At 32.1% G+C, this 27,744-nt stretch overlaps 1 protein-coding gene across 4 annotated transcripts in view; it reads left to right on the forward strand.

Annotated features, from left to right (window-relative positions):
- Window positions 1-27,744, forward strand: part of LOC101723938 (ALX homeobox protein 1) — a 247,726-nt gene that overhangs the window by 105,414 nt on the left and 114,568 nt on the right. For all 4 annotated transcript variants that reach the window (XR_015443501.1, XM_087192559.1, XM_013066581.3 and 1 more), the window contains 5 exons: window positions 407-496; window positions 1,155-1,291; window positions 1,787-1,882; window positions 2,132-2,214; window positions 9,698-9,799. Coding sequence is in view for 3 of the 4 variants with exons in the window: in XM_087192559.1 (XP_087048685.1) it covers window positions 407-496; window positions 1,155-1,291; window positions 1,787-1,882; window positions 2,132-2,214; window positions 9,698-9,799 (508 nt within the window). In the remaining variant the exon portion in view is untranslated. The remainder of the gene's footprint in view (window positions 1-406; window positions 497-1,154; window positions 1,292-1,786; window positions 1,883-2,131; window positions 2,215-9,697; window positions 9,800-27,744) is intronic.

A 27,744-nucleotide genomic window follows, 5' to 3' on the forward strand; every position in this document is an offset into this window, starting at 1 on the left:
AAGAAAATCTGATACTAGTGTGAATTTTCAATATTAATCTTCGCTAGAAAAAATACTGTAATTTGCATGTGAAGAGCCAAAGGATGATTTCCTTGATTACACCTAGATTTGGCTCAGAGTCATAGTTATAAACAAACAGTTCAAGACACGGAAAAATCTGTAACTCATTTTTTAGAGCACTCAAAATTCAAGTTTTCACTTCATCCAAAGCTTGGGTATGAAAGCCCTGTCCTACTATTTTGTGTGTTTGTTTGCATTGAACAGATGCTCTAGCAAGTAGGAAATTTCTTGTAAATGAAAATTTTGTTATACTTTGTCAACATTGATAGTATATAAGACAATTTAAAGGAAACTGTCTAAAAGTTACCCGAACTAAATTTTGTACATTGGACTGTTGTTTGTACAGGCTGCCTTAGAGAGAGAATGGCTAGCTTTAGATTCTGTTCGCTTCCCTTCGCAAACACTGCTGCTCTCAAACCAGCTGCACCGGCCAAAGGTAACATGTCATGGAAACTTCTGAGTGCTCCATCTTTGCTCATTTCTTTGGGTTATGGTATGCTGCAGTGATTAATAATACAATTTATTGACTTGAAAAACATAATTACTTTTAGAAGCCTTTGACTTCCTCCTTGTTCCCAGATGTAATTTTTCATATAGCTTTTCTTTCATTTGCTCCTAATTTTTTTCTTTATTTTGGATTTCTTTCAACACTATTTCACAGTAGCAAAAAAAAAAAAAAGAAAGAAAGAAAGAAAGAAAATGATATGCTGCAGCTGCATATTTGGCAGTAGACTAAAATCACTAGTTGACAGCACTTTAAAAATACAAAAACATGCAATAAGAGGGCAGCAGCTGAAGATTCTCAGTCAGAGGTCAATGGACTGCAATATCTGTTATTTATTTGATAATCTTTGAAGTTTTTGTTTTCTGAGATTTTTAAGATCTTTTCAGTTAATCATTTCTGTATATAGTGTATGTGAGCTATGCCACAAAGCATATTCTTCACCATTGTAACAAAGGATATGTTTCTTTATTCCAAAAATTTTAATTTATTAAGTTTTTAATTTTATAATGAGTCACTTTTGAGGCTATTTAGTAATATGCATGTAAAAATATAAATGCTAGAATATTCTAACTTATTTACATATATTTAGATTTTTTTGGAAAAGGTCCCTGGAACCTTGAAATATGATAATACTTCACTTGACTTACCAAGCCATCCAGCACAAGCATGGCTATATAATGAGAAAGAAAATTTGTTTTCATCAGAACACACACAGTTACATAGCAGGTAAGCTAAAGGACTTTTCTTAGGATATCAGCTTATGAATGACAAAAACATGATATTCCTCCCCCAAATAGTACAATTAATAAAAATAGATGTGAGTTTACTTGTTTTGAAGATGCAACATTTAATGTTTAAAACATGACTTTGAGATTTTAGTGAAAGAAAGGTGTGTGAGGTGCATCAAACTTTTTAGTGAAATAATGTAATTAATTGTTGTAAACAAGTGGATATTTACTGCCTTATAGGTAGAGATAAGGGTTGGAATAAAATATCCAGTGCTGTACTGCTTTTGCAAAGGGGTTGAAATATGCTTCAAGTAATTGAAATGTAAACAATTTAAATTAATGGCAGACTTTTATTACTTGTCAAGATAAAGCTTTCCTGTAACTTAAATGGATTTTATTTCCAAGTTTGCAACAACATAAACAGCTTGTAGCTTTAAACAGTGCTGATATTCATGTGTTGATTCAGTTAAAAGTCATTTATTTACGTTGGCAGATCAGAAAATAGAACGTTATCCTGGACACCTGAATCAAAGATCAGTAGAAAGAGTTTGCTAAAATCTGAAAAAGAAGAAAAAATCTCAGAAGAATGGTATGTGGTCTATTTTACCCTAAAAACAATAAGAAGTTAAAAGACATAAATATACAAGGCATATATTTTTCAAGATTCAAGAATGCTTTTCTTTTAGTTTTTAAGAAACTAAGCATCTGGTTAAATTACAACTTTAATGCACTAAATACAAATTTATTTTGGTATGATATAATTCACATGTGTATTTATATATATACATAACTGAATATGGTCTGTATTTTTGCCTTTATTAAATTTATCTTTTAATAGGGGTTTTAAGGATATTTCTACTGCTCAGCAAATGCTGAAGAGGGCACAGAAAATGAAATCAAAGACATTAAAGAAAAAGTTAGGTGAGTAATTAAGGGTCTTTGACTAAAAAAATTGTTGTCACACCGAAAATAAATTCTTTAAAAATATATTTTCCAAATTATATTTCATAAGAACACAAATGAATGCACAGATGAATGTCTAAGGTAGTGATTGAAAGAGTAAGCGAGAAAATTATGCCATTATATTGAATGATTTATTGCACTCTTAAATGTTCTTTATGTTATTTCTGCTCTTTTTTTACCCAGTTTGCATTTAATTATTCTATCTATTGTGCACTGAGAATTATTGTCTAATTTGTTTCTAAACTAGTTCATTTAGGAGAATGTTGATTCTAAAGAGGATCTGCTTTGTGTGCTTATTCCTTTGTGTGATTTTTAAATTGCTTGATTATTCAATAAACTATATACATTTATCAGTTTCATAGATTTCAGTTAAGAATATTTCACAAATTGACACCTTGGAAAACATTACAATTTGTGTATTTTACAATTTGGAAGAATTTGGAAAATATTCACAAGGGGCTTTTCTTCTATCCTCATTGCCTAGCTGTTCTTTGAATCATTTGTCTTTCTTTGGACAACTAATTATTTTAATATAGTTACTTAATATGTGGAAGTGTTTATGAAACTGTGGGCAAGTAATATCAAGTTATTATTCTATATCTTTTTACCTAAAACTATTTAAAATTATTTATGTATTGCAGATAACTTTCCACTTCTCACTTTTATAAAGGGATGAACTCATAGGCTCAGTATAAGTCATAGAACTTTTTGAAAAGATGTACTTTTTTCATCACAAAATAAAGCTAGATTTACCCTGGAATTCTATTTCATAATATAATATAAAACAAATAATATTCAAAAATTACTTTTAATCCATATGATTTTTCTATTTATTAAATCAGTAATTCAGCAGAATTCTATAGTACTGAAAACTTTTTATGCCTAGTTGAACTTAAAAATAGAAATAAAAATAGCTGAAATTCTTTGATTTACAAGGAATAACTGGTATCTAGTGGTACACTGCTGAGTAACCATTTATAAATTACTAGTCATTTTCATTTTCAAAACTGTAGAACTTTCTCTTTTTTTTGGTTGCATTAGTGACACCTTAATTTATACTTTATTTTTGTGAGTAATTATAATTTTTGTTGTTTCCTAAAAATTTCTCAAATTTAAAAGTATTAAAATTTTAGCCATTCTTAAAATTTAAATAAATATTGTGCTTTTAAATTGATCTTTGCCTCCTGCAGGCTTGTCTTGTGAACTACTGGTCCATCGCTCAGGACTCTGTGGACTAAATGTTCTGTAGTAGTTATCACAGTGAAATATTAACTCCGCACCTTCACAGTAGGGACACTCTCAGATGCGGGGATGTAGAATCTAGAACAGTAAACTGACGTAGTTTAATAAACTCCTTCCTTTCTTCAATAAATGTTTCTGCCCAACTTTAAGAGTATCAAAAAACATAGTCTTTTGAAAATGATAAAACTTTTTTAAGCTCCTGAAGTTAAAATATCAAAAAATCAATTTAAGAATTGATTCAACAAGTGTTCAACCAATAATTATGTCCTATTTATGTTCAAACTATTTGCTATATGAATTTTTTAAAAGATATTTATCATGCTTACAGTAGCCCTCTGTAGTTAAAAGTGAAGAAAAGTTCATTTTGTCAAATTTGGCATGTGATATTGACTTCAGAAATACATGGACCTTTCTTGTTAATTCGTGTAATTTAAGGTTTGTTTTGTTTTGGTTGAGTATGTTTTTGATAAATCTGTATAGTACATAATGTTTTAGCCAATGATTCAATGAGCAATATATGCTTACATATAAGTAATCACTGCTTCCATGGCCACAGTTAGGTATAATTTGGCATAAATTAAGATTCTTTTTGTCAGTCACAAGGGGGCATGTTAGGGTAACAAATGAAAAAGAACAACCAGTAGTCTCACTAAACAATTACATTTTTAATATAAAATTTGTTAGTTTTTTTTTGTTAAACGCGCCCTGTTTGATAAAAATTTTAAATGCTCATTTGTATAATTTTTATGAAGATTATTTCTCTAATTATACATTCATAATCCAAATTGCATTCTTATTACTGTGAGAGTTTGAATTTTTAAGTTACATTGTTGTTTTACTTGTTTCATCAAAATAACAGATTAATAGAATAAAGCAAAATTTCAATTGTGAATACCTCAGTCTAAAATTTCATCATCAGCTTTTTACTCTCCTTATTGTTTTCCTTTATTCTTCCTTTAAACGCATATACATATTAGAGATTTATAGGGAGAATTAAAGATGAAAAAGAAAATCAAAAGAATCGTTTCCAAGTATCACATCACATTTATTTTTATTAGGTTATTAGGTTCATGATATAGCACTTATGTCATTTTTTTGTGTGTGGATAAATCATTTGAAACTCTGTGCCTGGAGTTTTCTTCATAGAGAACAAAACATTTTCCACTACGTTTTTCTCAGTTTTACAATTCAGTCAGTTTGTGCTACACCATTACCCTACTTGAAAAAAAAAATAGCCATTATTTAAAATTTTTTTCACTAATTACGTAAATTTAAGTTTTATATATTTAAATTCTGTTCAAAACAAACTTTTACTAGTGAGTTTTAATTCTATGTAAAGACAATATATACATTTTTACGGGCACAAGCTGCCAATTTGAAAATTTCCAGCCACCAGAGGGCAGTATTGTCCATAAAACCGACAGCAGCTAGTTGTGTTAGGTCGGGAGTAGAGTGGCAGGAGACATGTCAGAGAACAGGAATTTAATTTAAGGGAACAAATGTATCTTACATTCTGACAAAGGAGCAATCTTCAACGGAATGAGGCATACATGCACAGAGTATGGAAGTTTTAATTCAAATTTCCACCAGGAAAAACCCTAGAACAAATTGCTCAGTATCTAGCACTTAATAATATTCCTTATTTGTATCTTTAATGGATTCTTATTAACCAAGGAAGATGAGTAAACCATATTTTGTATAAGATTAGAATGAAAATGAGACAAAAGACAAAAGTTCAATTCATTTAAGAAAAGAAGCTGAATTAGAATCAGTTATATAGAGAGGAAGAATATTGCAGGAGAAGTTGATTAATAAAGCCAGGAACGGAAGAAGCATGTACAGCTATTAGAGGAAATTCTGTTGATGACTTATGTTGGTATCATGAAGCCATATGCATTAGAGAGGAGGAGAAATAGGAGGAGGAGTAGGGAAGGAAGAGGAGGAATTACTGGAAGCCACAGGATGAAGTCTAAAATTGTGAGGCATTAACATGAACTATTCAGCTTATGTTTGGGCTATGGTTGTTGTTTTTCCCAGTAAGCAAGTAATTGCTTTTACCCTCGTGATTGACATAAACTTGAGCCAATAATGACTGGTCTTGTTTTTGTGGGTTGTTTGTTTGTTTGTATTTACTGTTCTCTTGGGTACAAAAATGATTTAAGAATTTAGTTAACTGTATTTGGAATTTAGCTGAAATGAAGGAAAGTCTGTAATTCAGTCCTGCAGTGAAGAATATCATATGGAAAGTGAGAATTGCAAGTTTATTGAAAACATGCAAGGTCAGTAACCTAAGGGTAGTAACTACTCTTGGTATGAAAGCTGAAACGAGCCGGATGAGGGAAAGAAGTGGGTGGTTGGTTTGCTGTGGAGTAGTCCTCACTGAGGATGGGGTCTGAGTGTAGGGATTTTGGTGCAGAGGGACTGGTAAAATGTTTAATGGCCAAGGACAAACAAACAAATATAATATGGCTTTGAGATGCTTATCCTACTTATGAATATAAAATTTAAAATCACATAAGTAGAGAAATAAAAGTATTGGATAGACATTGCATGAATAACTCTTAAGTGATTCAACAACAAATTAGATAAACATCAGTAATATACATTTGACAGTATATATGTACATGACTGAGTATTTTAGTTTCTTCATTTTCTGTTTCTGTCTAGGAATTTAAGTTAGTAAAGAATATGCCTTTAAAAATGGTAACGAATCATACAGAAAATGGATAATAATGCCAAATTTTATGAAAAAACTGAAAATAAAGTAGTGAAATAAAATTAGAATTTTAGAAGCTGAAAAGATATGTGAAACATGACAAAATACTATCTATTGGAAAAATTATGTTGCTCTCTGAGAGTCCATCTCACTCCAAAAAGACTGGCTATTATCAAGAAATCAACCAATAACAAATACTGGTAGATTTGTGGAGAAAAACAAACCCTATTCCAGTGTTGATGGGAGTGTAGACTGGTGTAACTACTGTGGAAGTCAGTGTGAATATTTCTCAAAAAACTAGGACTAGAGGTCCCATTTGACCCAGCTATCCCCCTTCTCGATATCTTCCTGAAAGAATTCAAAGCATCACACCACAGTGATATATGCACACTCATGTTCATAGTAGCCCAGTTTATAATAGCTAAATCTTGGAAATAATCCAAATACCCATCAACCAATGAATGGATAAAGAAGAGGAGGGGTTTTTTATACAATGGAGTACTACTCTGCCATCAAGAAGAATAAACTTGAGACATTTATAGCTAAATGGATGGACCTTGAGACCATACTTTCAAGTGAAATAAATTGGACACACTTGTGTAAATATCAGATTTTTTCTCTGGTGTGAAAGACTAAAAGTGTGAAAAAGGACCAGAATGTGTAATAGATATTATGAAATAGGAAGAAAATGTTCAAATGGTAAGAGACCCAAGGAAGGAGGGAGAAGGGAAAGAAAGGAAGGGAAAAGAAAAAAAGAGAAAAGAAAGATAAGATGGAAACAAAGATCTTGTAAATAAGAAGGGGAAAAGGAATAGAATGGAGAGGAGGAGAGTGGGAAAAAATATGAATCAAAATATAATCTGTGCAGGTGCAAATTGCGTTCAATGAATGTGACCATTATGTATATCTAAATTGTATCAACAAACTTAATGATAAAAAGTATGTTACATAAATGAGATAATGGATATAAAGTATCTAATACAGCCAAAGTATGAAATAGAAACTCAGTTTACTTACTTAGGGAGTGCCTGACATATTTTAAAAGGTGTGTTTCATACCTATTCCTGACACTGACCAAGCTATGTTGAAAAATAAAAAGATTTTTTAAAAAATGATAAAAGACACTGGGGTCACAGAGGAGTAAACTTAGTGTACAAAACTGACTTTCCAATGCACAGCTTAGTGTTACAAGCTGTGGTCTACAATGCCCTTATCTCCTGGCTTTCTTGATAGATTTTTTTTTTTGAGTGCAAGAAAATTCTTATTCAGTGTTTTTTCTGGGAGCTAGCAAATTCAAGTTGGTTTTGCCCTCATCTTAAATTACTATGTTTTTTGCTTCTTATTATCCTTCTGCTATTTGAATTGTTTCAAATCGATTTAAGGTGATGCAATCAGAATGTTTTGAAATAAAAAGATATGTATGATGTAGCACTCTATGTGCTCTTGGGGAAATAAAATTTTTTATTGAGTAAATACAGCTAGACAACTCTTGTAAATATTTTATATGTATTAAATTATTTGATCTTGATAATACTATGAGGAAAATGCTATTTTTTATTGCTATTTTACATGTTAGGAAGTAAAGTCATTGCGACATGGTTATTTGCCCAAGGAAGAACCAAAGAATTTAAAAAAGACCCCTAGCTTTATTTCAGGATGGTATATTGATTAAAAGCAAGGCAATTAAATTAAAAGTAAGATCCATCTATGTCTTATATATCTACCTTACTTTATAAAAAGATGTAAGATATTGTCCAATAATATAAGTTGGAAATATTATCATTGTTTATTATATAATTGTATGTCTATTAAATACTATTTTTGAGCACCATCACTTATATGGCCAAGAGATTTGATGCTTTACACATTGTTTCACTAATTTCCACAGTAATACTTCAAAGTCAGTGTAATTTCTGATGGACAGAGGAGAAGGCAAAGAGGGAGAGTACTTTTTTCAAAGTTAAACAAATGATAAAAAAGGAAATAAGAATCTAGCCGAGTTCTGTTCAATTGTATTATTTTTGCTCAAAAAGTATACAGCTGTAAAAAAACATCCAGAGCAAAAGAGTAGCAAGATGTTAAGATATCACAGCAAGTTATAAGTTACTGTAATCCCATAGAAATTCATATTCCTTGATTGATACTTCTTCTGAACATACCAATATTTCTGGTAAGTGATTTAGGTGATATATAAAACTTATTTTATGAAATATATATACCAAGTTTTATTATTCTTATTATTAGTTCATATTGAATTAATGTAGAAACATCCAAATTATGGTAACACCTTAGATTATATGTATATATGAATGTATCCAAACATTGACTGATATTTTCCCTAATCTTGAGAAATATAATATCTGTGAAACACGTAAAATACTTAGGAAGGATAAATTATTTCTAATGACTAGTGCAAATTATTAGTTTGCTTATTCTGGAGAATAACTGCAAATACTATTCATTTTTCTTCTCTGATACAATATTCGTTAAAATATGATACAATTTAAATAAAATATATAGTATCTATAATTTAAAATCTTGTCTTTCCATTTAGCATATTCAATTCAATTACTCCAGATATTCATCAAAGATTCATATATTCTCTTACTCTTTGCCAGATGACATAAGATAATAAGAAAATCTGTGCTACTCTGAATTGTTGTTTTATGTTATCCTATTAATGCATACCTTTCCACTCTTTATTTTACTCCCTGGTAATTACATCACTACCTTCTTCTCTTACAGTTCTTGACCAAAAACTTAATGCAGCAGCACAAAATCCAAATTTTTCACATTCCATGGAACTATTCATTACAAATAAAAAATTATAGTGCTTCATATTCAGAGTCATCTTATTTATTTTGTCAAAATAATTGATTTAAAGTGTTCCTGGCTTTACAAATTGTAGATAATGTGTTCATCTTTGTCATGTAAATATAATATATTTAGGCAGAAGAAAAACAATTATTTCATGTGATAAGTGAATGAAAATAATCTTTTTCTATTTTTCTCGTATTCCATTCATTTTCTTGCTTCCATCTCCTGTATTCTCATACTCTGTAGTTTAGAGAGGAAAAAGTAGTTATATGGTTTTTTCCTATAATATCTTTCACCTAGTTATATATTTATTGAAATTTTGCTTATTCCAAAAAAAATCAGGAATTTAAGAAGGGAGCTAAGATAATAAACAGTAAAACATCTTCACAAATGAATGTCATAACTGGAAAGTTGATATACAATTTTAAAAACATTTACTAGTATTTCTTTCATTTATACTCAGTACTGGCTATTTTTTTAATCTTATAATCAGGAATATATGCATGACTTATTATCTTTTGATATTATGAAATTTGAAATAACATCATCAATTTTAGAGAGCTCTAAAAAAGTATATTTTAATACCACCATAAAATAGATTTATGGTCAGATCAAAAAGAGTGACCCGGAGTTGATCGTCACTTTTGTTTTTCTCTTTTTATCTAGATCCTACTGTGCGTCTAGCGTTATTCAAAAACAGTGAAAATAAAGTTTCTCTTACAAAATCACCAAAGAAGTCACGTCCCATAAGAGATGGTCACTCTGAAGGTATGGTTTGATAATGGATACAAAAAGGGATAAGTAAAGATAAAACATTGTATTCAAAATGCACTTTTAATCCTCAATGAGCCATAAAATACGCAGATGAAAAATATGTGCAAAATATATGAATAAAGGTCAAAATATATAGCCGGGTGCAGTGGGGGATGCCTATAATCCCAGCACTCAGGAAGCTGAGGCAGGAGGATCACCATGTGTTTGAATTCAGCCTGGGTTACACAGTGAGTTCAAGACCAATCTGAACTCCTTAGTGAAAAAAGAAGAAAAGTCAAAATACAGCTAAAATAGTAATATATTGTATTGATACACTAATGTGGTAATTTACCATTTGTATTAATGCTTATGTATTTTTTTTTTTTTTTGCGTTTGCAAGGCAGGCATGGTGCCACTGAGCTAAATCCCTAGCCTGCAAATTTTAAATTCCTTATATTTTTATGTGAAAGTTTCATAATGCTGTAGAACCAATGTTATGAATGTTATTTAAATTTTACAATGACAGATAATATTAGCTTATATTAGTGGAAGTGCTCATATGTTAAAATGATACTCCAATACGTGTACTTTGCTGGTAATATGTAACATATGTAAAAGTTGAATTAAACACTATAATACTTTGAAATTTTAAATATTTTCCAATATTTAAGCTTGCCCAACTCACTTTTATAGTGAAGAACTGGAACATTTAGGTGGCAGATTGTATTTCAAATTCCAAAAAGTTATGCACTTGCTTTATTAATTAGAAACATATAAATGTTTTATTGCAGCATATGACTTAAAATAAATTTGCCATTTGCTTTCTATTCATTATTAAAATTTTTAGTTTTACCCATACTTTTGAATAGTAATTTATATTAGAAAGAATAGAGTCAAATATATTTGAATGGAAAGGAATTTAGTAATTTCAGTATTTTATCCTCTGTAAATTTTAATTAAATCTTAAAATTTATGTTTTTTATAGCACGATAACAGGAGAGATACATTTTTCTTTGCATTTCTATTTATTATTAGTTTATTTCAAACTAAAGGAAAGTTTTGTACCCACCAAATTTATACTTTTTAAAGATACCTACTAAAATGTGTACGAGTAGAATGCATGGAATCTAGAGCAATAAACACATATATAGATAGATAAAACATGTGTGGTATGTTATTGAAGTTGTTGGATCAATAGACAGTCGCATGTGGAAGTTTGTTTTTCCATTCTATTTTTTTAATATTTAAAAGCTTCGATAGTATAACTTTTTAAAAAATTGGATTCCCTCCATCATGTTAAAACTCAGTATTATTTAGGAAATATGTATGAATTAATATTTTATAGAATTAAAGCATATTTCCAATATAAAGTGAGGGTTTGGCTTTAATCAAAATTCCTTTCCTTGTTACTACCTTAACTTCACCATTTTAGTTTTTACAAAGAAGAGTAGAAATTCTGCTAAAATCAGTAACAATTCCACAGGTATTACCTGTTAAATAGGAACCTGTTACCTGTTAAATAAGAACATTTAAGGAGGAAATGCCTAGGAGGAAATAATTGAGACAAATCTCATAATCAGAAAGATAACTTTATCCTGTCATGTTCTAGTATTGTATTTTCTCTTGTTATATGAACTATAAAGTTATATTGCCTTCTAGTAGAATGTGCATGCTCACATTTACTGAATTGCACACTAATATGAAATATGCTAGGAATAGTTTAAAATCATGATAAAGTGGCTTATAAAACATCATACCCTTTCACATACACTTATTGTTTTTGTTTTCTCTTCCCTATGTGAAATATGTTTAGTTTGCTCTTTTGCTTTGTTGTCCTGGTTTGGTTTGATTCTTTGCAACCCCAAATGTGACTGGCATTTCACTAACTTCACTAAATGAACTTTATGCAGGTATCAGATTTTCTAGCTACTGAATAATAGTCATTTTAGGAAAAGAAGTAGACTTGGGAAAAAAATGTTTTACATGGAAATTTTCCCAAATTAATATGTTTACTTTTGCTCTTATTTTCTTTTTAAGGGGAAAAGAGTCAGGCAAGATAATTTGGTCATGGTTGACAGTGTTCAAGCCCATGCTATTAAATGGGGCTCTGACAAACCCACCTCCTAGGTGCCTGCTCCTTTTCTGATGTTGCGGAAGACAGTTTCCAAGTTAGCTGCCTGATGAACCCCAGCTCACCAGTAGAGGGTGCATTGGGAAACTAGCTCTCTTGAGATACAAGAACATGTTATAGAACAAACTTTTTAGGATACGATTCCATGAATTTGAGCCACATGACTATCATCCTACTCTACATGCAATTTTAGAACACTAGAAGAACTCACTTCCTTTAGAAAAATTCAAATAACACTAATATTAGGGCATCTGACCCCCAAAATGAGGGAACCTCAAAATTAATTTTTCTATAGGTTCTGATTAAGTGACTCTATTTGACATAGTATCTCACCATAATGGTATGCCAGTATTTACATAATTTCCTTAGCTTTGTTGAAATGAGATCACAGTATTATTCAAATGTTGCTTTTCCATTCATTTTATAGTGACATTATATGAATTAGAGAAAACTAAATTAAAATGTTTTCTTTCTCCACTGTGCAATAGTAACCACACCAGGCTCCCAAGATTCTTGCAAATTGTACTAAAAGTATTTCATTTTCATCATGGCCTTTTTCTGAATGTCAGTAGCAAGACAGAGAGAATGGTGGCTATCTCTGTTGGTCAAGGATGAAAATATGCTTATATTTAAGAAATATTTAATATCACATACAATATTTAATAGGTAAAACCTGCCATTTTAGTAACCCATGTTTTATGAGATGTCTTTCTATTTTTTCCATGTTTGTGAAATGTTGAAAATTTTTAACCTTCGACCTAGGCAAGGTTGAGGAATGTTTGACCACCCTCGTTCTCAGGGTAACCTAATGCATGCTTCATGTGTCAGATATAAGTTCTTCCTGTAAGAATGAGGACTTCAAGACTTAACAGATTTCGTTTTGGCTCACTTTGTTTGTTTGTTTATGTATATGTATGTATAGTAAGGTAAATATCCCATCTTACCTTTGTTATCACTTATAATTGCTTCTTGGGTTTAAATAACTAAAGTTAAAATGACTTAACATTTCAAACATTTCCTTGTTTATTACCTTGACTGTCCCCTACTAAGTTTCTTCTTAGTTTCACATGTTAATTTTGGAACCCTGACATTGCTTTTCTATATGTCACTAGATTGCCTGTAAATCAAGACATTGGAGTTTGTCTAACACAGTTTGAAGTTTATTGTTTCTGCAGCTCTTGTTGAATTATATTCTTAATGTCTAGAAGCAGAAATAGCAAATCAAAGCATATATATTTAAATATAGTATATCATTAAACAGTTTTACAAAAAAAGTCTGCTTACTCACAATTATGTTTGAAATTTACTCTTAGTTTAAAAATATGTAACATATATAGTACATTATTATCAACTATAGTGACTGTGAAGTTAATCTTAAAGCTATTCCTCCTCTTTATTTAAACTTTGTGCCTTTTGATCAACAATTCCCCCTTTTGTCTCTCCATACCCCCACCCAGCTCCTCAGCCTCTGGTAAACATCAGTTATTCTTGACTTCTATGAATTGAATTTTATTAGATTCTCCATATATATGAGATGATTTGGTATTTATCTTTATATGCCTTGATTTTTAAAATTTATTTATTTTTATTAGTACATGTTTGCAGTTACTTAAAGTACTCCAGATTCATTTATGTTGTTACGCACGACAGGAATTTCCTCTTTATTAAAGCTAAGTAGGATTCCATTGTGTATATATACCACATTTTCTTTATATATTCACCTGTTGATGGACAATTAAGTTGTTTCTATATCTTGGCTATTGTGAATAATGCTTCACTGCAATGGAAATGCAGATATCTCTTTGACATCCTGATTTTGTTCTCTTTAGATGTATCTGTATATGGTCGCTAGATCATATGATAGTTGTGTTTTGTCTTTGAGGCATTTCCATATTGTTTTCCATAGTGGCTTGTACCAAGTTTTATTCCAACAGTGAGTGTCGGTTCCGTTTTCTCCACCCAGCTGCCAATACTTGATATATTCAGTCTTTTGGCGGGGGTGGGGGTGGGGGGGTGGTTCTGGGGATCCAACTCTGGACCTTGCCCTCGAAAGGCAGACGGTGGCGCCACTGAGCTAACTCCCCGGCATATTCGGTCTTTTCTTTTTTTCAAAATTAATTTTATTGCTATATTTTAGGTATATAATATAATGGCATTCATCATTGGAAATTTGTACCTTTACATAATGTATCGTGATTCTTTTTTTGTTTTGTTTTGTTTTTCATTAAGTTTATTGGTACATTTTAGGTATACAATACAGTTACATTCATCATTGGGATCTTGTACCTTTATATGAGTATCTTGGTTCTTATTTTTTCCCCATTCCCCTGACCTCCCTCCACCCCCTCCACCCTTCCCTATTTACAAAGACTTTGTTTCCATATTTTCCTTTTCTCGTATTTTTTCTTTTCCCTTCTTTTCTTTCCCCTACCCCTCCCATTTCCCCTACCCTTTTAGAACTTTTCTTCCTATTTCACAATAACAATTATACACTTGGATCCTTATTTCCACTTTTAGTTTTTTACAACAGAGAAACTATTTGGTATTTACATGTGTGTCCTGTTTATTTCACTTAAGAGTATGGCCTGAATGTGCATCCACTTAGCCATGAATGTCTCTAGTTTCTCATTCTTTATGGCTGAGTAGTATTCCATTTTATTAAAAAAACCACATCTTCTTTATCCAGTCTCCAGTTGATGGGCACTTGGGCTGTTTCCAAGCCTTAACTATTACAAACTGTGCCACTATAAACATGGGTGAGCATATATCACTGTGGTATAATTCTTTTAATTCTTTGGGGAAGATACCCAGCAGAGGAATAGCTGGGTCAAATGGGACCTCTAGTCCTAGTTCTTTGAGGTATCTCCATACTGATTTCCACAGTGGTTGCACCAGTCTACACTGCCACCAGCAGTGGAGCAGGGTTCCTCTTTCCCCACACCCCTGCCAGCATTTGTTATTGGTTGATTTCATGATAGCAGCCATTCTTTCTGGAGTGAGGTGGAATCTCAGCATTGTTTTCATTTGCATCTCTCAAATGACCAGTGATGTTGAACCTTTTTTCATATGTTTATTTGCTATTTCTACTTCTTTGTCTGAGAAATGTCTGTTCATTTCAGATGCCCATTTTTGAATTGGGTCTTTAAATTTGGGAAGACTGATATTTTTTCAAGTTCTTTATAGATTCTAGATAGTAGACCTTTGAGAAACAGCAGGTGAAAATTTTTTCTCACATTGTGGATTGTCTCTTCACGCTGTTGGTGGTTTCTCTTGCTGTACAGAAGCCCTTTAATAAGAAGAAATCCAACTTGTTGATTCTTTGTATTAGTTCATGTGCAACTGAAGTTTTGTTCATGAAATCTTTTTCTATGCCAATGTCTTCAAGAGTTCTACCTAACCTCTTTTCCAGCTGGTTTACTGTTTCTATTTTAATATTTGATAATAGCCATTCTAGCTGAAGTGAGTTGGTATCTTATTATAGTTTTATATTTTACTTCCTTAATGATAATGGCATTGAACTTTTCTTTTAAATATTCCTCTTAGCCATTTATATCTCTTTTTGAACATTAAATGACTATTGAGGCCCTTTGTTCATTTGTAATTGAGCTATTTAATTTCCTGCTGAGTTGTTTGAGTTGTGTGTTTTGCATATTATTCCTTTAGCAGATATATGATTTGCAAATAATTTCTAACATTCTTCAGGGTGTCTCATCACTTTCCTAATTGTCTCCTTTCCTGTAGTAAACAATTTTTATTCTATGCAATCCCATTTGTCTATTTTTCCTTTTGTTGCCTGGGTTTTTTGGGTCATATACCAAAAAAAAAAAAATTTCATGGTAGCTGACCAGTGTTTTGGTGATTTTCCTCTACTTTCTTTTAACAGTTTTATGGTTTTCATTCATTGAAGAAATTGTTCATTCTCTATTATGTATTCTTGGGACCTTTGTCAAAAAGCAGCTGATGATAAATCTGTGGGTTTTATTTCTGGATTTTCTTTCCTATTCAATCTATGCCAGTATACTTTGTGCTGCTTATAGTCACTTTAAAATATATTTTGCCTTCAGTGAATATAATGCTTCCAGCTCTGTTGTTTTGGTTCTATATAGATAATATTGGGATCTTTTGTGGTCCTATACAAATTTAAGGAGTTTTTTTCCATTGCTGTGAAAAATCACATTAGAATTTTGATGAAGATTGCATTGAACCTTAGAGTGCCTTGTTAGTATAAACATTTTAATAAAACTAGTTTTTGCAATCCTTGGCTATGGAATATTTTTCCATTTATGCTTTCTTCAGTTTCTTTCATCAATGTTTTATATTATTCATTTTACGTGTCTTTTCACTTATTTGATTAAATTTATACTTATTTAAATTTTTGTTATTGATATTATAAATATGATTTTTGATAGTTCCTTATTAAAAAATAGAAACACTACTGATTTTTATACACTCCTTTTATATCTTCAAATTTTACTGAATTGATCAATTCTCAAAGGGTAGACCCTTTGGAGTTCTGTACATATAAGGTTACGACAGCAACAAATAGAGCTTCACTTTTTCCTCTCCTTTCAGGATACCTTTCTTTTCTTTGTCTTCCCTAATTGTCTGACCAGGATGACTAGTACTATGTGAGTGAACATCTTTGTCTTTCCCTGATCATAGAGGAAAAGCAGTCAACTATTCACCATTAAGAATAATTTAGCTATAGTTTTGTTGTATGGCTTTTATCATGTTGTGGTACATTCCCTTGACCTAATCTGTCAAAAGTTTTATCATGACATGACGTTGAAATTTGTTAGGTTTTTGCATCTATGGAGAAATCATCTGATTTTTATCCTTCTTTTTGTTAATATAGTTTATCACGTTTGTTGAGTTGTATATGTTGAGTCATCTTGACATTCCAGAGAAAAATTCTCCTTGACCATAACTGTTTGATCATTCTCTCCATCATTTGATATTTCTGTGATCTTAGGGAGGTAATTTAACTTCCCTCTTTTTTCGGGTTTGCATCTGTGAAATAGGGTAATATCAGTACTATATCTCATTTGAGGAGAATGATAAGAATTCCATGAAACCCCACTTTTTTTCTCATTTAGTTTATTGGTACATTTTAGGTATAAAATACAGTTACATTCATCATTGGGATCTTGTACCATTACATGAGTCTCTTGGTTCTTATTTTTTTCCCCATTCCCCTGCCCTCCCTTCACGCCCCCATCCTTCCCTATTTGCAAAGACCTTGTTTCCATTTTTTTCCTATTCTCATATTTTTTCATTTCCCTTTTTTCCTTTCCCCTACCCCTCCCACTTCCCCTGCTCCTTTAGACCTTTCTTCCTGTTACACAATATCAATTATACATTTCTAAAATTACAATATCAAGATCTAGGAGGCATTTCCACAGATTTTATAGAATTTAAAAGGATATAGAAAGCATATTACAAAAATCTTTTTGGAAATAAATTTGACAACTTCTAAGAAGTAACTTGGAAGACAAATTAATGAAACTAACTCTAGAGGAAATATAAAATTTGAATAGCACCCACTAAAGAAAGTATATTCCTAGCTTGAAAGCCTACCTATATGACAACAGCAGCCTCATATACATTTTAACTGGTAAATTATATCAAACATTTAAAGCAGAAAAAAGGAGGAACACCTCTCCCCTCATTTTAGGAGATCAACATTGTGCTAATCCTGAAACTGGATAAAGATAATAGAAGAAAAATGTATGAACATAGATAGAAACTTGTTTAACAAAACAAACTCTTAGAAGTCAGATCTGGCAGGATGTAGAAAGTGATTTTATTATAGGGATGACAGTGTTGGTTCAGCATTGGAAGATCCATCCCCAAAAGTCATCATTTTAACAGAGGAAAGGACAAAGCCATGTGATCCTGCCACTAGTTGGAGAAAAAGTATTGGACTAAATTCTACAGCTGTTCATGGTAAAAGCTATCAGGAGACTAAAAGTAGAACAGAATCTTCTCAACAGATTAAAGACATGTACTCCATACTTCCAGAGAGAATGCCTTATATGAACGGAGAAGATACAATGTTTTCTCTTTAAGGTGGGGAACAAGGGCAGATATGCTTACTCTTTATCTGTCCATTAAACTTTGAAACCTAGGCCCAACCAAAATAGTCTGGCAATAAAATGGCATAATTAGGATAGGATTGGCAAGGTAGAAGCAAAATCTTTATATGTAGATGAAATGATCATCTACAGAGAAAATACTAAGAAATCTCTAGGAACCCCTAGAACTTGTATTTGGATTTAGCAGGATTAGACAACACAAGGTATATATAAAAATTCAAGTCTATGTATACTTGCTATAAATGAAGAATTGAATATTGAAATTTAAAAGTTATGTAGGAGTAAAAAGGACCTAGAAAAGTTAAAAAACAAAAAACAACAAACAAAAAACAGACAAACAAACAAACAAAAAACAGTGTTGCAAGATGTTTAGTACCTAATTTTAAGACTTCTTCTAAAGCTACAGTAATCAAGGCAGTGTTGGTGTTAAGAATTATACATAGATCATTTGAATAAAACAGAGCATCTAAAAATAGAACCACACATATATGGTCCACTGAGTTTTGAAAAATTATTTAACATTAGCATTTTATAGAATATAAACTCAATTCAAGAGCCAAGGAAGACATAGTGTTTTCAGCAAATGGCAGTAGAACACCTGGTGTCCATATAAAAAAAAATAAGCTCAACCCTTTATTTCCATACATGAAAATAACTTGAAAGGATCTATGAACCTAAATATGAAAGCCTAAAAGTATAAAACTTTAAGAAGAAATTATAATGGAAAATGTTTATGAATTTAGGGTAGGCGAGAACTACCTAGGATACAAAAAACATGATGTATAAAAGAAAAAAAATGATAAATGAGATTCCATCAAAATTTAGAACTTTAAATGACATCATTAAAATGAAAAGTAGTCCTTAAACAGACCATATTTACAATGCATATAACCTATGACCAGAATATATAAAGAACTCTTACAGCTCATTAATAGACAACCCAATTAAAAAGTAGACATAAGAAGATGATAAATAGCCAGTATAGCAGAAGGAAAAGTGTGCAACTCTAGAATCAGAAAAATATTAATCAGTACAATAACAAGATTGAATTATACACTCATTAGGGAAATGAAGTTAAAAGTTTTAAAAGCCTTGTCATGACTTTTTCTTTTTGTTGAATTCTCCCCCTTTGCATTTAATTTGTCGCACCCAACAAATTCATTCTGCTGGGGTTCCTGGGGTTGTGATCCTCAATGTCTGTTCCTAGGATATTGTGTAAAAGTCTTTGGAGTGCTGATTTGTTATTCACAAAGTTCCTAAGGTGCTCTTCGTCATGAAAGTATCTTATTTCTCCATCAATTTTGAAAGATAGTTTTGCAGGGTACATCAGTGTGGGTTGGAGGCTGTTTTCCTTTAGGGCTTGAAATACATCACTCCAAGCTCTTCTTGCCTTGAGGGTTTGCATTGAGAAGTCTGCTGTGATTCTGATGGGCTTTCCTTTGTATGTGATTTGTTTCTTTTCTCTCACTGCTTGTAGATCTTTGTTCTTCTGTTGAGTTTCTGGAATCCTAACTATTATATGCCTATTTGTAGTCTTTTTTTATCAAGGGTAGCTGGCGCCCTATATGCCTCACTTATCTGTATGTCAAGTTCTTTTCCCCTCCTTGGGAAGTTTTCTGCCATCACTTCTGTGAACAGTTTTTTTTATGTCATCTGCACTCTCTCCTCTTTCTTCATTGACTCCAGTCAGTCTTATGTTATTCTTCTTTGCATCTAGCAGCTGCTGGATTGATTTCTCATGTTCCCTTACAATTTTCAAGCAATTTTTCTTTTCCTGGTCACTAGTTGCAGTCTTATCTTCTATATCTGAAATTCTATCCTCACATTGGTTCATTCTGCTGCATATACTTTTGATGGAGTTTTTAATCTCCTGAAAATCTGTTTGCATTTGTTTTATGGATTCCATTTGTTTCCTATGTTGGGATTCCATCATGTTCCTCAGATCCTCTATTTTTTTTTAATCTGTGTCCTCTCTAGATTTATTAATCATGTCTTGCCCCATGAGCACAATCTTTGCTGTTATCTGAGTAATTATTTCTGATTTCATTTTTCCCAGATCCTCTTTTGTTGCCAGTTCAGAGAGTCCAGGTGGTTGAGTATCAGATTGTTCCATCTCCTTTCCCTTTCAGGTTGCTGTAGGTGATCCAGAAGTCTGTTTCTGAGGCTTGTTTATGTGTCTTCTCATTTTTGCAGTGAGGGGGGGTGTGCTTCTGGTGCCTGCACAGCACACCTCCTCTGCCCTAGGACCCTGGGATGGTGGCAAGGGAGCTTCCTTCCAAGTGCTGGAACCAGCTCAGCTTCTCTGCCCTAGAAGCCTGGGATGGCATCGGGAGAGCTTCCTTCTGGGTGCTGGGACCGGCTCACCTTCTCTGCCCTAGGAGCCTGGGATGGTGGCGGGGGAGCTTCCTTCTGGGTGCTAGAACCAGCTCAGCTTCTCTCAAGATCCCACTTTTAATGTGCTTGAAATAGTAAGATAAGTACATAGCAGGTGTTCAGAACTTGTAATAATTGGCTACACTCATTTTAAAGGTATGGCTTTATTTTTTATTTGTTAACAGTTTGTAGAGTTATATGTATTTCTTATTAACACTGTGTTTTTACTTAATTCTCAGAGTCAACCTTTTTAGAAAATGAGAGGAAGGTATTGAAATTATCATCATTTTATAGGTAATAAATCTATGATGTTAAGAGTTTGATAAGTGGTTTACCTAAGATCATACAGAGAGGAATTGATTGAAGAAAAATGGAGTTAATTTCTTAGTAAAAACAAAGCTAACAAGATCAAAACAAAGTGCAAATGTTGAAGAACAAGGATTACTAAGTATCCTGAATTATATACCATCTTAGAAATAAAACACTTAAGAACAAAGACTAGTAATTGAACTAGGTAAAACAAAATTCTAGGAGACTAATAATCAGTTTTGTATTCCTTTCTCCCTGCTTGTTTTAATATAAATAGTTTAATTTTCAGATATAAAGAACCACACACAGCCCTGAAAAATAAACACTAATTTTTTCTTCATTCTTATTTTTATTTGGACATGAATTAAATAATTTTTCTATCTTCATCTACCAAAAATCTTTTGCTATTTCTAAGGCCAGTCCCAAATTCAGATTTCTAGCATTGGCCAGAAGAAAGTAATTAAACCAATAAGATCATTAAGGAAAAATAGTTAAACCTGGAAGAAAATTTGGTCTGGCCTGACAGCTTTCTCAGAGAGACAGTTTTAATTTTAGCTCCTCCATTCCCTGGGATGATTTTACTTGGTTTTAAAGTCAGGTTTTCTTAATCCCAGTGTAGAGCTGTCATCACTAACATGATTCCTATTTGTCCTCTTATAAAATTGAAGATTTACAAAGACCATATGTTCTTATATGTCATAGTTATTCAAATATTTTGTATTAAATTTTTGAGTATTGCAGACATTATAAAACCTTTAATTTCTATAGTTTTTACTTCAGAGCATTCTAATCAAACCATCTTCTTTTGTGGTATTTTTTACATTATGATTACAAGCATTTTCTTCTGCTTTCTCCCTTTTAATGACAGCTTAGAGCTCAGAATCACATTATGTAGATTTTTTAAAGTGCATTTTGTATTTCCATGGTTGTATGTAGTACTTGCTAATAGTGCACCATAATTATGCATTAAGATCTGGCAGACTAAATACCATAGGATATATACAGGCAAACAAAGAATATGTGAAAGCATCTTACTAAGGAGAGATGCTCATGGTCTTATTTCCACTGAATAAGATTCACTAACAGACCTGGATGCAAAGATATATGATTGGTTTGTTCACTTGTATCTCAGTTTCCAATAATTCCTCTAGTTTGACTTATTAGTTCCCTTCTAAATTTTGAGCTTCATATGTCTGCTTTGTATCCCCATTATAGTGCCTGATGGATAAGTGATGCTTAATAAATGCTGCTTGAATGAGTAAATTAAAGCACAACCCTGCCTTTAAGTAGTTGTAAATATAAATGGAGTTAAAATATGATTGTATAATATCTGTGAACATTGTTACCTTTGCTAAATTGGGTTCACTGTGCCTTATAACCCAGAAAATCTACTCCCTTTGGCTAATTCTCATCATCTCAGGCATTCATTCTTTCAGAAGATTCTTCTGATTCTAGTTTGCAATGCCATTCACTGTTTCCACAGTACCCTAACTAAATTTTTATACATATATAATTTAATACCCACCTAACTCTTGCTTGTCACCTTACCATAACCAATGAGATATTCATAATAATATTTTTAGATAAGAAGCAAGACAAAGCTTCACTTTTCATGTTTCTTAGAACAGATATTGTAAGCAAAAAATCACTTGTATTTGCAAAAAATTAAAGATGAAGTAGCAGAGAGTGGAGGAAGAGGATGAAAATTATAGTCTAATATACATATATATATTCAAAACATAAGTAAATATTATGTATCACAAACATATACTCATTTTAACAAGCATAAAAATAGACTACTGCGAAGAGAAAAGGTGAACTAGTAAAGTCTTGTAATCAATTTTTGTGTAGTTTTATATTTTTTTACTAGTAGAGAGACAAGGATCTGGAGAAAGAATAAATAGCAAAACTAAATAACATTGACAAGTAAGTTAAGGTTTAAGAGCCATAGAAAAATCAGGAACTGCATTTATATCCCTTTAATTTTTAAATTTAATATGATAGCTTTTTGTATAAGTAAATATTTTATTTTATTTTTTTGCTTAAATTCTTTCACTGGTACATTTTAGGTATACAATACGTTCACATTTATCATTGGGTGCTTGTACCTGTACATGATGTATCTTTGTTCTTATTTTTTTCCCATTACCTGTGCATCCTTCACCCCCTCCACCCTTCCCTATTTACATAGACTTTGTTTCCATTTTTTTTTCTTTAAATATTACGGTGGCTTCCTGTTGCACTTTGCACAGAAGCTATACTCTAATCAAAGCCTATGTAATCATAATTGTCAAGCTGTCTTTTACTCCTCAATTACAAGCACTTTCAGTCTCTGCAGCTTATGTACTGCATCTTCTTTTCTACCTACAGATTCTGCCCTCATTTAATTTTCACTTCACATCCAATGCAGCAGCTTTCCTTTAAAACACTATCTAAAGCAGACCTTTTCTGTCTACCTTGTTCCTCTTTCACTTACCACCTACTTCATTCATAGCATTCATTCTCCACTGTTCTTTATTAATTTAAACTGTTTTCTTATTTATTATGTTTCCATTACTAGACTGTAAGTACTATGAAAGGAGATTCATGGCCATCTTTTTCATTATTTCATTTTCAGTAAAAGTTGTAGAGTAGTACAAGGGATAAAATTGGCATTCCATGTATTTGAATAAGAAAGAAAATTAAATGCATATAATATGCTTATAATTAAAACTGCCAAGATAGTTTCTAGATAGTATCACACCATTTAGTAATATGAGGCTTGGAAGCAATTTAAATTTCATGTAGAATAAAATTTGAGTATGAAATTTGATCTAGTGAAGCATACACCAAGCCATAATTTTAAAAAAGATGAATGAGGAGGAGTCAAGGAATGGCATTCTTGGGTTAGAGAGTATCCTATTAAATCTTGTTTCTCCATATCAGTTTTATTTATTTTTATTTTTATTTTTTCAGTACCGGGGAATGAACTTGGGACCTTGACCTTGCAAGGCAGGCAGTGGAACACTGAGCTAAATCCCCAGCCCTATCCATATCAGTTTCAAGTGGTTTTTATTTTCTGTATTTCTTTCAATTCAGCCATAGTAGATAACATATATTCTATCCCATGTATACATTTATATATACACTTATATACCCTATGTAACATATATAAAGTGTGATCAAAAGATAAGGTTAATGTTCAAATTTAAAAAATTATTACAATAAAAGGTACATTGCAATTAATCTTCCTCAAAAAAACTCCCTACTCATTTTAAACACATTTATCTTGTTGGTTTTGCTACATTTTGAAACAGTTCTTAAAGTCCTTAAAAATATGATGAATGATACCGGTAAGGGCCATCCAACAGAAATACAGGCTCACAAAATATTACAGTGTGTCCTCATCCACCTTATTCACCAGACCTGGCACCTTTAAAACTCTGGGTTTTTCCACAAGTCCAAATGACCATGAAAGATAAGTTGTTTGAATGGATTCAGCACCTCAAGACAGAACAGCACAACTAAAGGCATGAAAGACAACTAACAATTGATAAATATGAGTAAGAAAGAAATTCATACAGCTGAGAAGCTAAGGAAAGCTTTTGATAATGATGCCAGTTTAAATGAATGGAAACAGACTTTCTACAAGCACTAGATTCTTATTAGGAACAAAGATAAGTCTTTGCTAGAAGGTCACTAACAAGTACAGTGCTTGCAGGAGGCACTGAATTCAATTCCATAAACCATCAAGGGGAAAAAAAAGTCTAATTAAATAAAAAAACCTAAGTCATTTTCATAATAAGTAACAATTTTCTAACTTCAAATAATCACTACAATTTTTCCTACACAATATTTGGCACATATTGAAAATTGTCATACAAGTAGATAAGATAACTTCATTGAATACCAAGAAAAGCAACAGACAATAGACAATAGAAATATAGTGAGATCTTAGACAATAGCAACTTTACAAGAAATATTGTCTTTGAGGATATAGTAATAAAGTGAGAATTTCATCAAGATATTAAACCTATGAAGATCCAAATGGAAAGTCTGTAATTTAAAAGTACAACTGAAATTAATATTTTAATTGATTTGGTTACAAATCAATCAAAACTGAAGAGAGAATTTGTGGACAAGAGGATCTGAAAGAAATACCCAAAATGGAGCATGAAGAGAGAGAATGGAAATAGAGTAAGAAAAACAGTACAGCAAAAATGTCAGTACATACATAGATTTGTGAAAGAGATGTGTGAAAGAGTCATGTAGAAGTAACATTTGAGGAGTTAATGGTTGAGAATTTACCAATGGTGAATAATAATTTAACATTATGTATGCAAGAAATTCCATGCGCAAGGAATATGTAAACAATAAAAACCACACCTTGGCACAACATAGTAAAATTTCTAATAAACAAGGGTAAAGACAAAAAATTTAATAAGATCTAGAGAAAAAAAATAAGTTATCTTGAAAGAAGCAGTAATTTGAACACTGACTTCTGAATGGAAACAAACCTGAAGACAATTTGTACATGTTGGGATTATCTCCTCTAAATTTGTAGATCTTAGCCCAGTCCCCAATGTGATCATACTTGCAGATGTGTTCTTTAAGAAGATAATTAAGGGTAAGTATCTTAATCACTTCCTTAACTAAGGTTAATCACCAGAAGGGTAGAGCCTTAATCCAAAGGTCTCATGTTCTAATAAGAAGAGGCACCAGGAGCACATGTGAACAGAGGAAAATCCACATGGAGACACTCAGAGAAAATGACCATCTGCAAACCAATGAGAGAATTCTCAGGAAAATGAAACCTACTGCCATCTTTACCTTAGCCTCCCAGCCTCCATAACTTTGAGAAACTAATTTTTCTGTTGCCTAAGCATCAAAGTATGTGGTTTTTGGTCATGACTGCCCAAAGTGACTAAAACAGCAAGTTGTATCTTCAAAGTGCTAAAAGAATATGTTCTATCACAAAATTAGTATCCAGTGAAACTTTGTCTTTAACAAATGAAAGCACAGTATCCATACCACTTATCTTCCTCCTGCTGCTTTTCTGGAAAGCTGAAAGAAAAGAAGGAAGATATGTAGGTCCTTAATCCAAAGACACACAAAGAAAATAGGGAAGAATGTTGGCTCTGGGCAAAGTTCATGGTGTCCCTTTATCTGTGCTGCCCCTTGCACCCTGCAAGAAAATTCTCAGTCTACCTATGTCAGGTGCCTGCCACATAGGACATTTTCTATATTTATGATTTAGCTAAGAATCCTACCAATGCATCAGAGAATTATAATAATTAGCAAATCTGTTATCTTCAAGGATATTAGTCTGCCATCTTAAATTACCTACATAAGATAAGTAACAATGGATTTGGACTGGAGAGTCTTGGCTTTGAATTATGCATAGGCAATCACTAGCTTTATTATTCTTATCTTTATTTTCTCAATTGTCAAGTCAGAACACTGACCTTTACTTCTTATAATATTTGAAAATTAAATGAGATTATAAGGGTTTCCAGTTAAAAAGGTTGGATATGAAATCCTCACTAAAACTTCAGATTTATTCTTAAGATATATATGAGTAGGAATGTTAAGAACTACATATATATTGGAATGTTGGGAAGAGCTAACAACACTAGAACTTCTTATACTAGAAATTAAATATATGAGTAATAGTGAGAAAACAAAAGCTTAAACCAGCAATTGTCTCAATGTCAAAGGCTTAGGAATTCATGGTTAAGCCTCTGGATGTGGAGTTAAGAGAGTATTAAAATAAATTGGTTAATCTTACCATAAGAAAATTCATGAAGTTAATTATTTAAATATAAGAAGACAAAAATCTCTGGACTCAGCTATCCCAGGGTTTTGTTTTTCTTTTTAGACCCTTGACACTGTTAAAACTAAGAAAAGTAAGTATAGATATGCACATAAATGCCTAGACTTAGAAAATCAGGTTCCCTTGTGAGTTTATGCTGCCATAACAAAATACCCTAGAATGAATATCTTACCAGAGATTTACATTTCACAGTTCTATAAACTGAGAAGTCCAAGATCATGTGTCCTGTCACTTCATTTCCTGACAAGGACTGTATCTACTTTGCAGACAGCTACCTTCTTGCCTTGTTGTAGCCTGGGTTTTCCTTGGTGCATGCTCTCTGATGGGAAGGAGAGCATGAGGGAGAGAGATCTCTTTCTCTTCTTATAGGGCCACTATTTCCACTATGAGAGGCCCATTTTTATGACCTAATCTAACCCAAATTACCTCCCTAATGGCCCAATTCCAGATACCCTTATATTGGAGATTAGGACTCCAAAGAAAGGGCTTCACTGGGCACAAACATTCATCCCATGAAAATATGCCTTCACCCTCCAGGCAAGAGTTTACAGGGCTTTCTGAGTATTCTTATTGGTCCAAGAAGAACCACCTAAATATTGACATCAAATATTTCCAGTATAGGACTCAGGTAGGTCACCTTAAGTTGAAGCTACCAAATAACAAACTTCCACTACTGTAGTTTTCTGTCACGTTCATAGGCCTCTCCTCTAAGAGGGAAGCATAGAATGATGGTTGTTAAATAGCCAAAGAAAACTTACAACATGAAAAATAACAAACATAGTAATCAACTTGAAGGAAACAAACACTAACAGTGAAAAAAAATCCTTGAAATATTATGAATATTTTCATACTCAGAAGAAAATTTTGTGTTCATAGAATAAGAGATGCTTTAATAAGAAAGAGATCAGAAAACCAAAATATCTCTTTAGAAATAAAAACTTGATAGCATGGGGGAAAACAAAACTTGGCAATTGATAAACTTACAGAAGGTAGCATTAAAGAAGTTTCCCAGGAAACATAGAAAAAGTGCAAGGTGATGCGAGACACGATGGAAAATATAAACAAAAGGTGATTCAGAAAGAGAGAAACAGTAACAATAAATATGTGGGAGAAATTTATCAAATAGAATTCCCAGAAGTAAAAGACAGCAATTTTCAGATCAAGAGGGTTCACTGAATTTTAGGAAACTAACCCTATCTTTTTAGCACATCTTTGAGAAATGTTTATAAAACCAAGGACA

Source organism: Heterocephalus glaber, unplaced genomic scaffold, assembly GCF_053883595.1.
Source record: "Heterocephalus glaber isolate CG9 unplaced genomic scaffold, H.glaber_assembly_v1.0 deba00001572, whole genome shotgun sequence".
Taxonomy (NCBI): Eukaryota; Metazoa; Chordata; class Mammalia; order Rodentia; family Bathyergidae; genus Heterocephalus; species Heterocephalus glaber.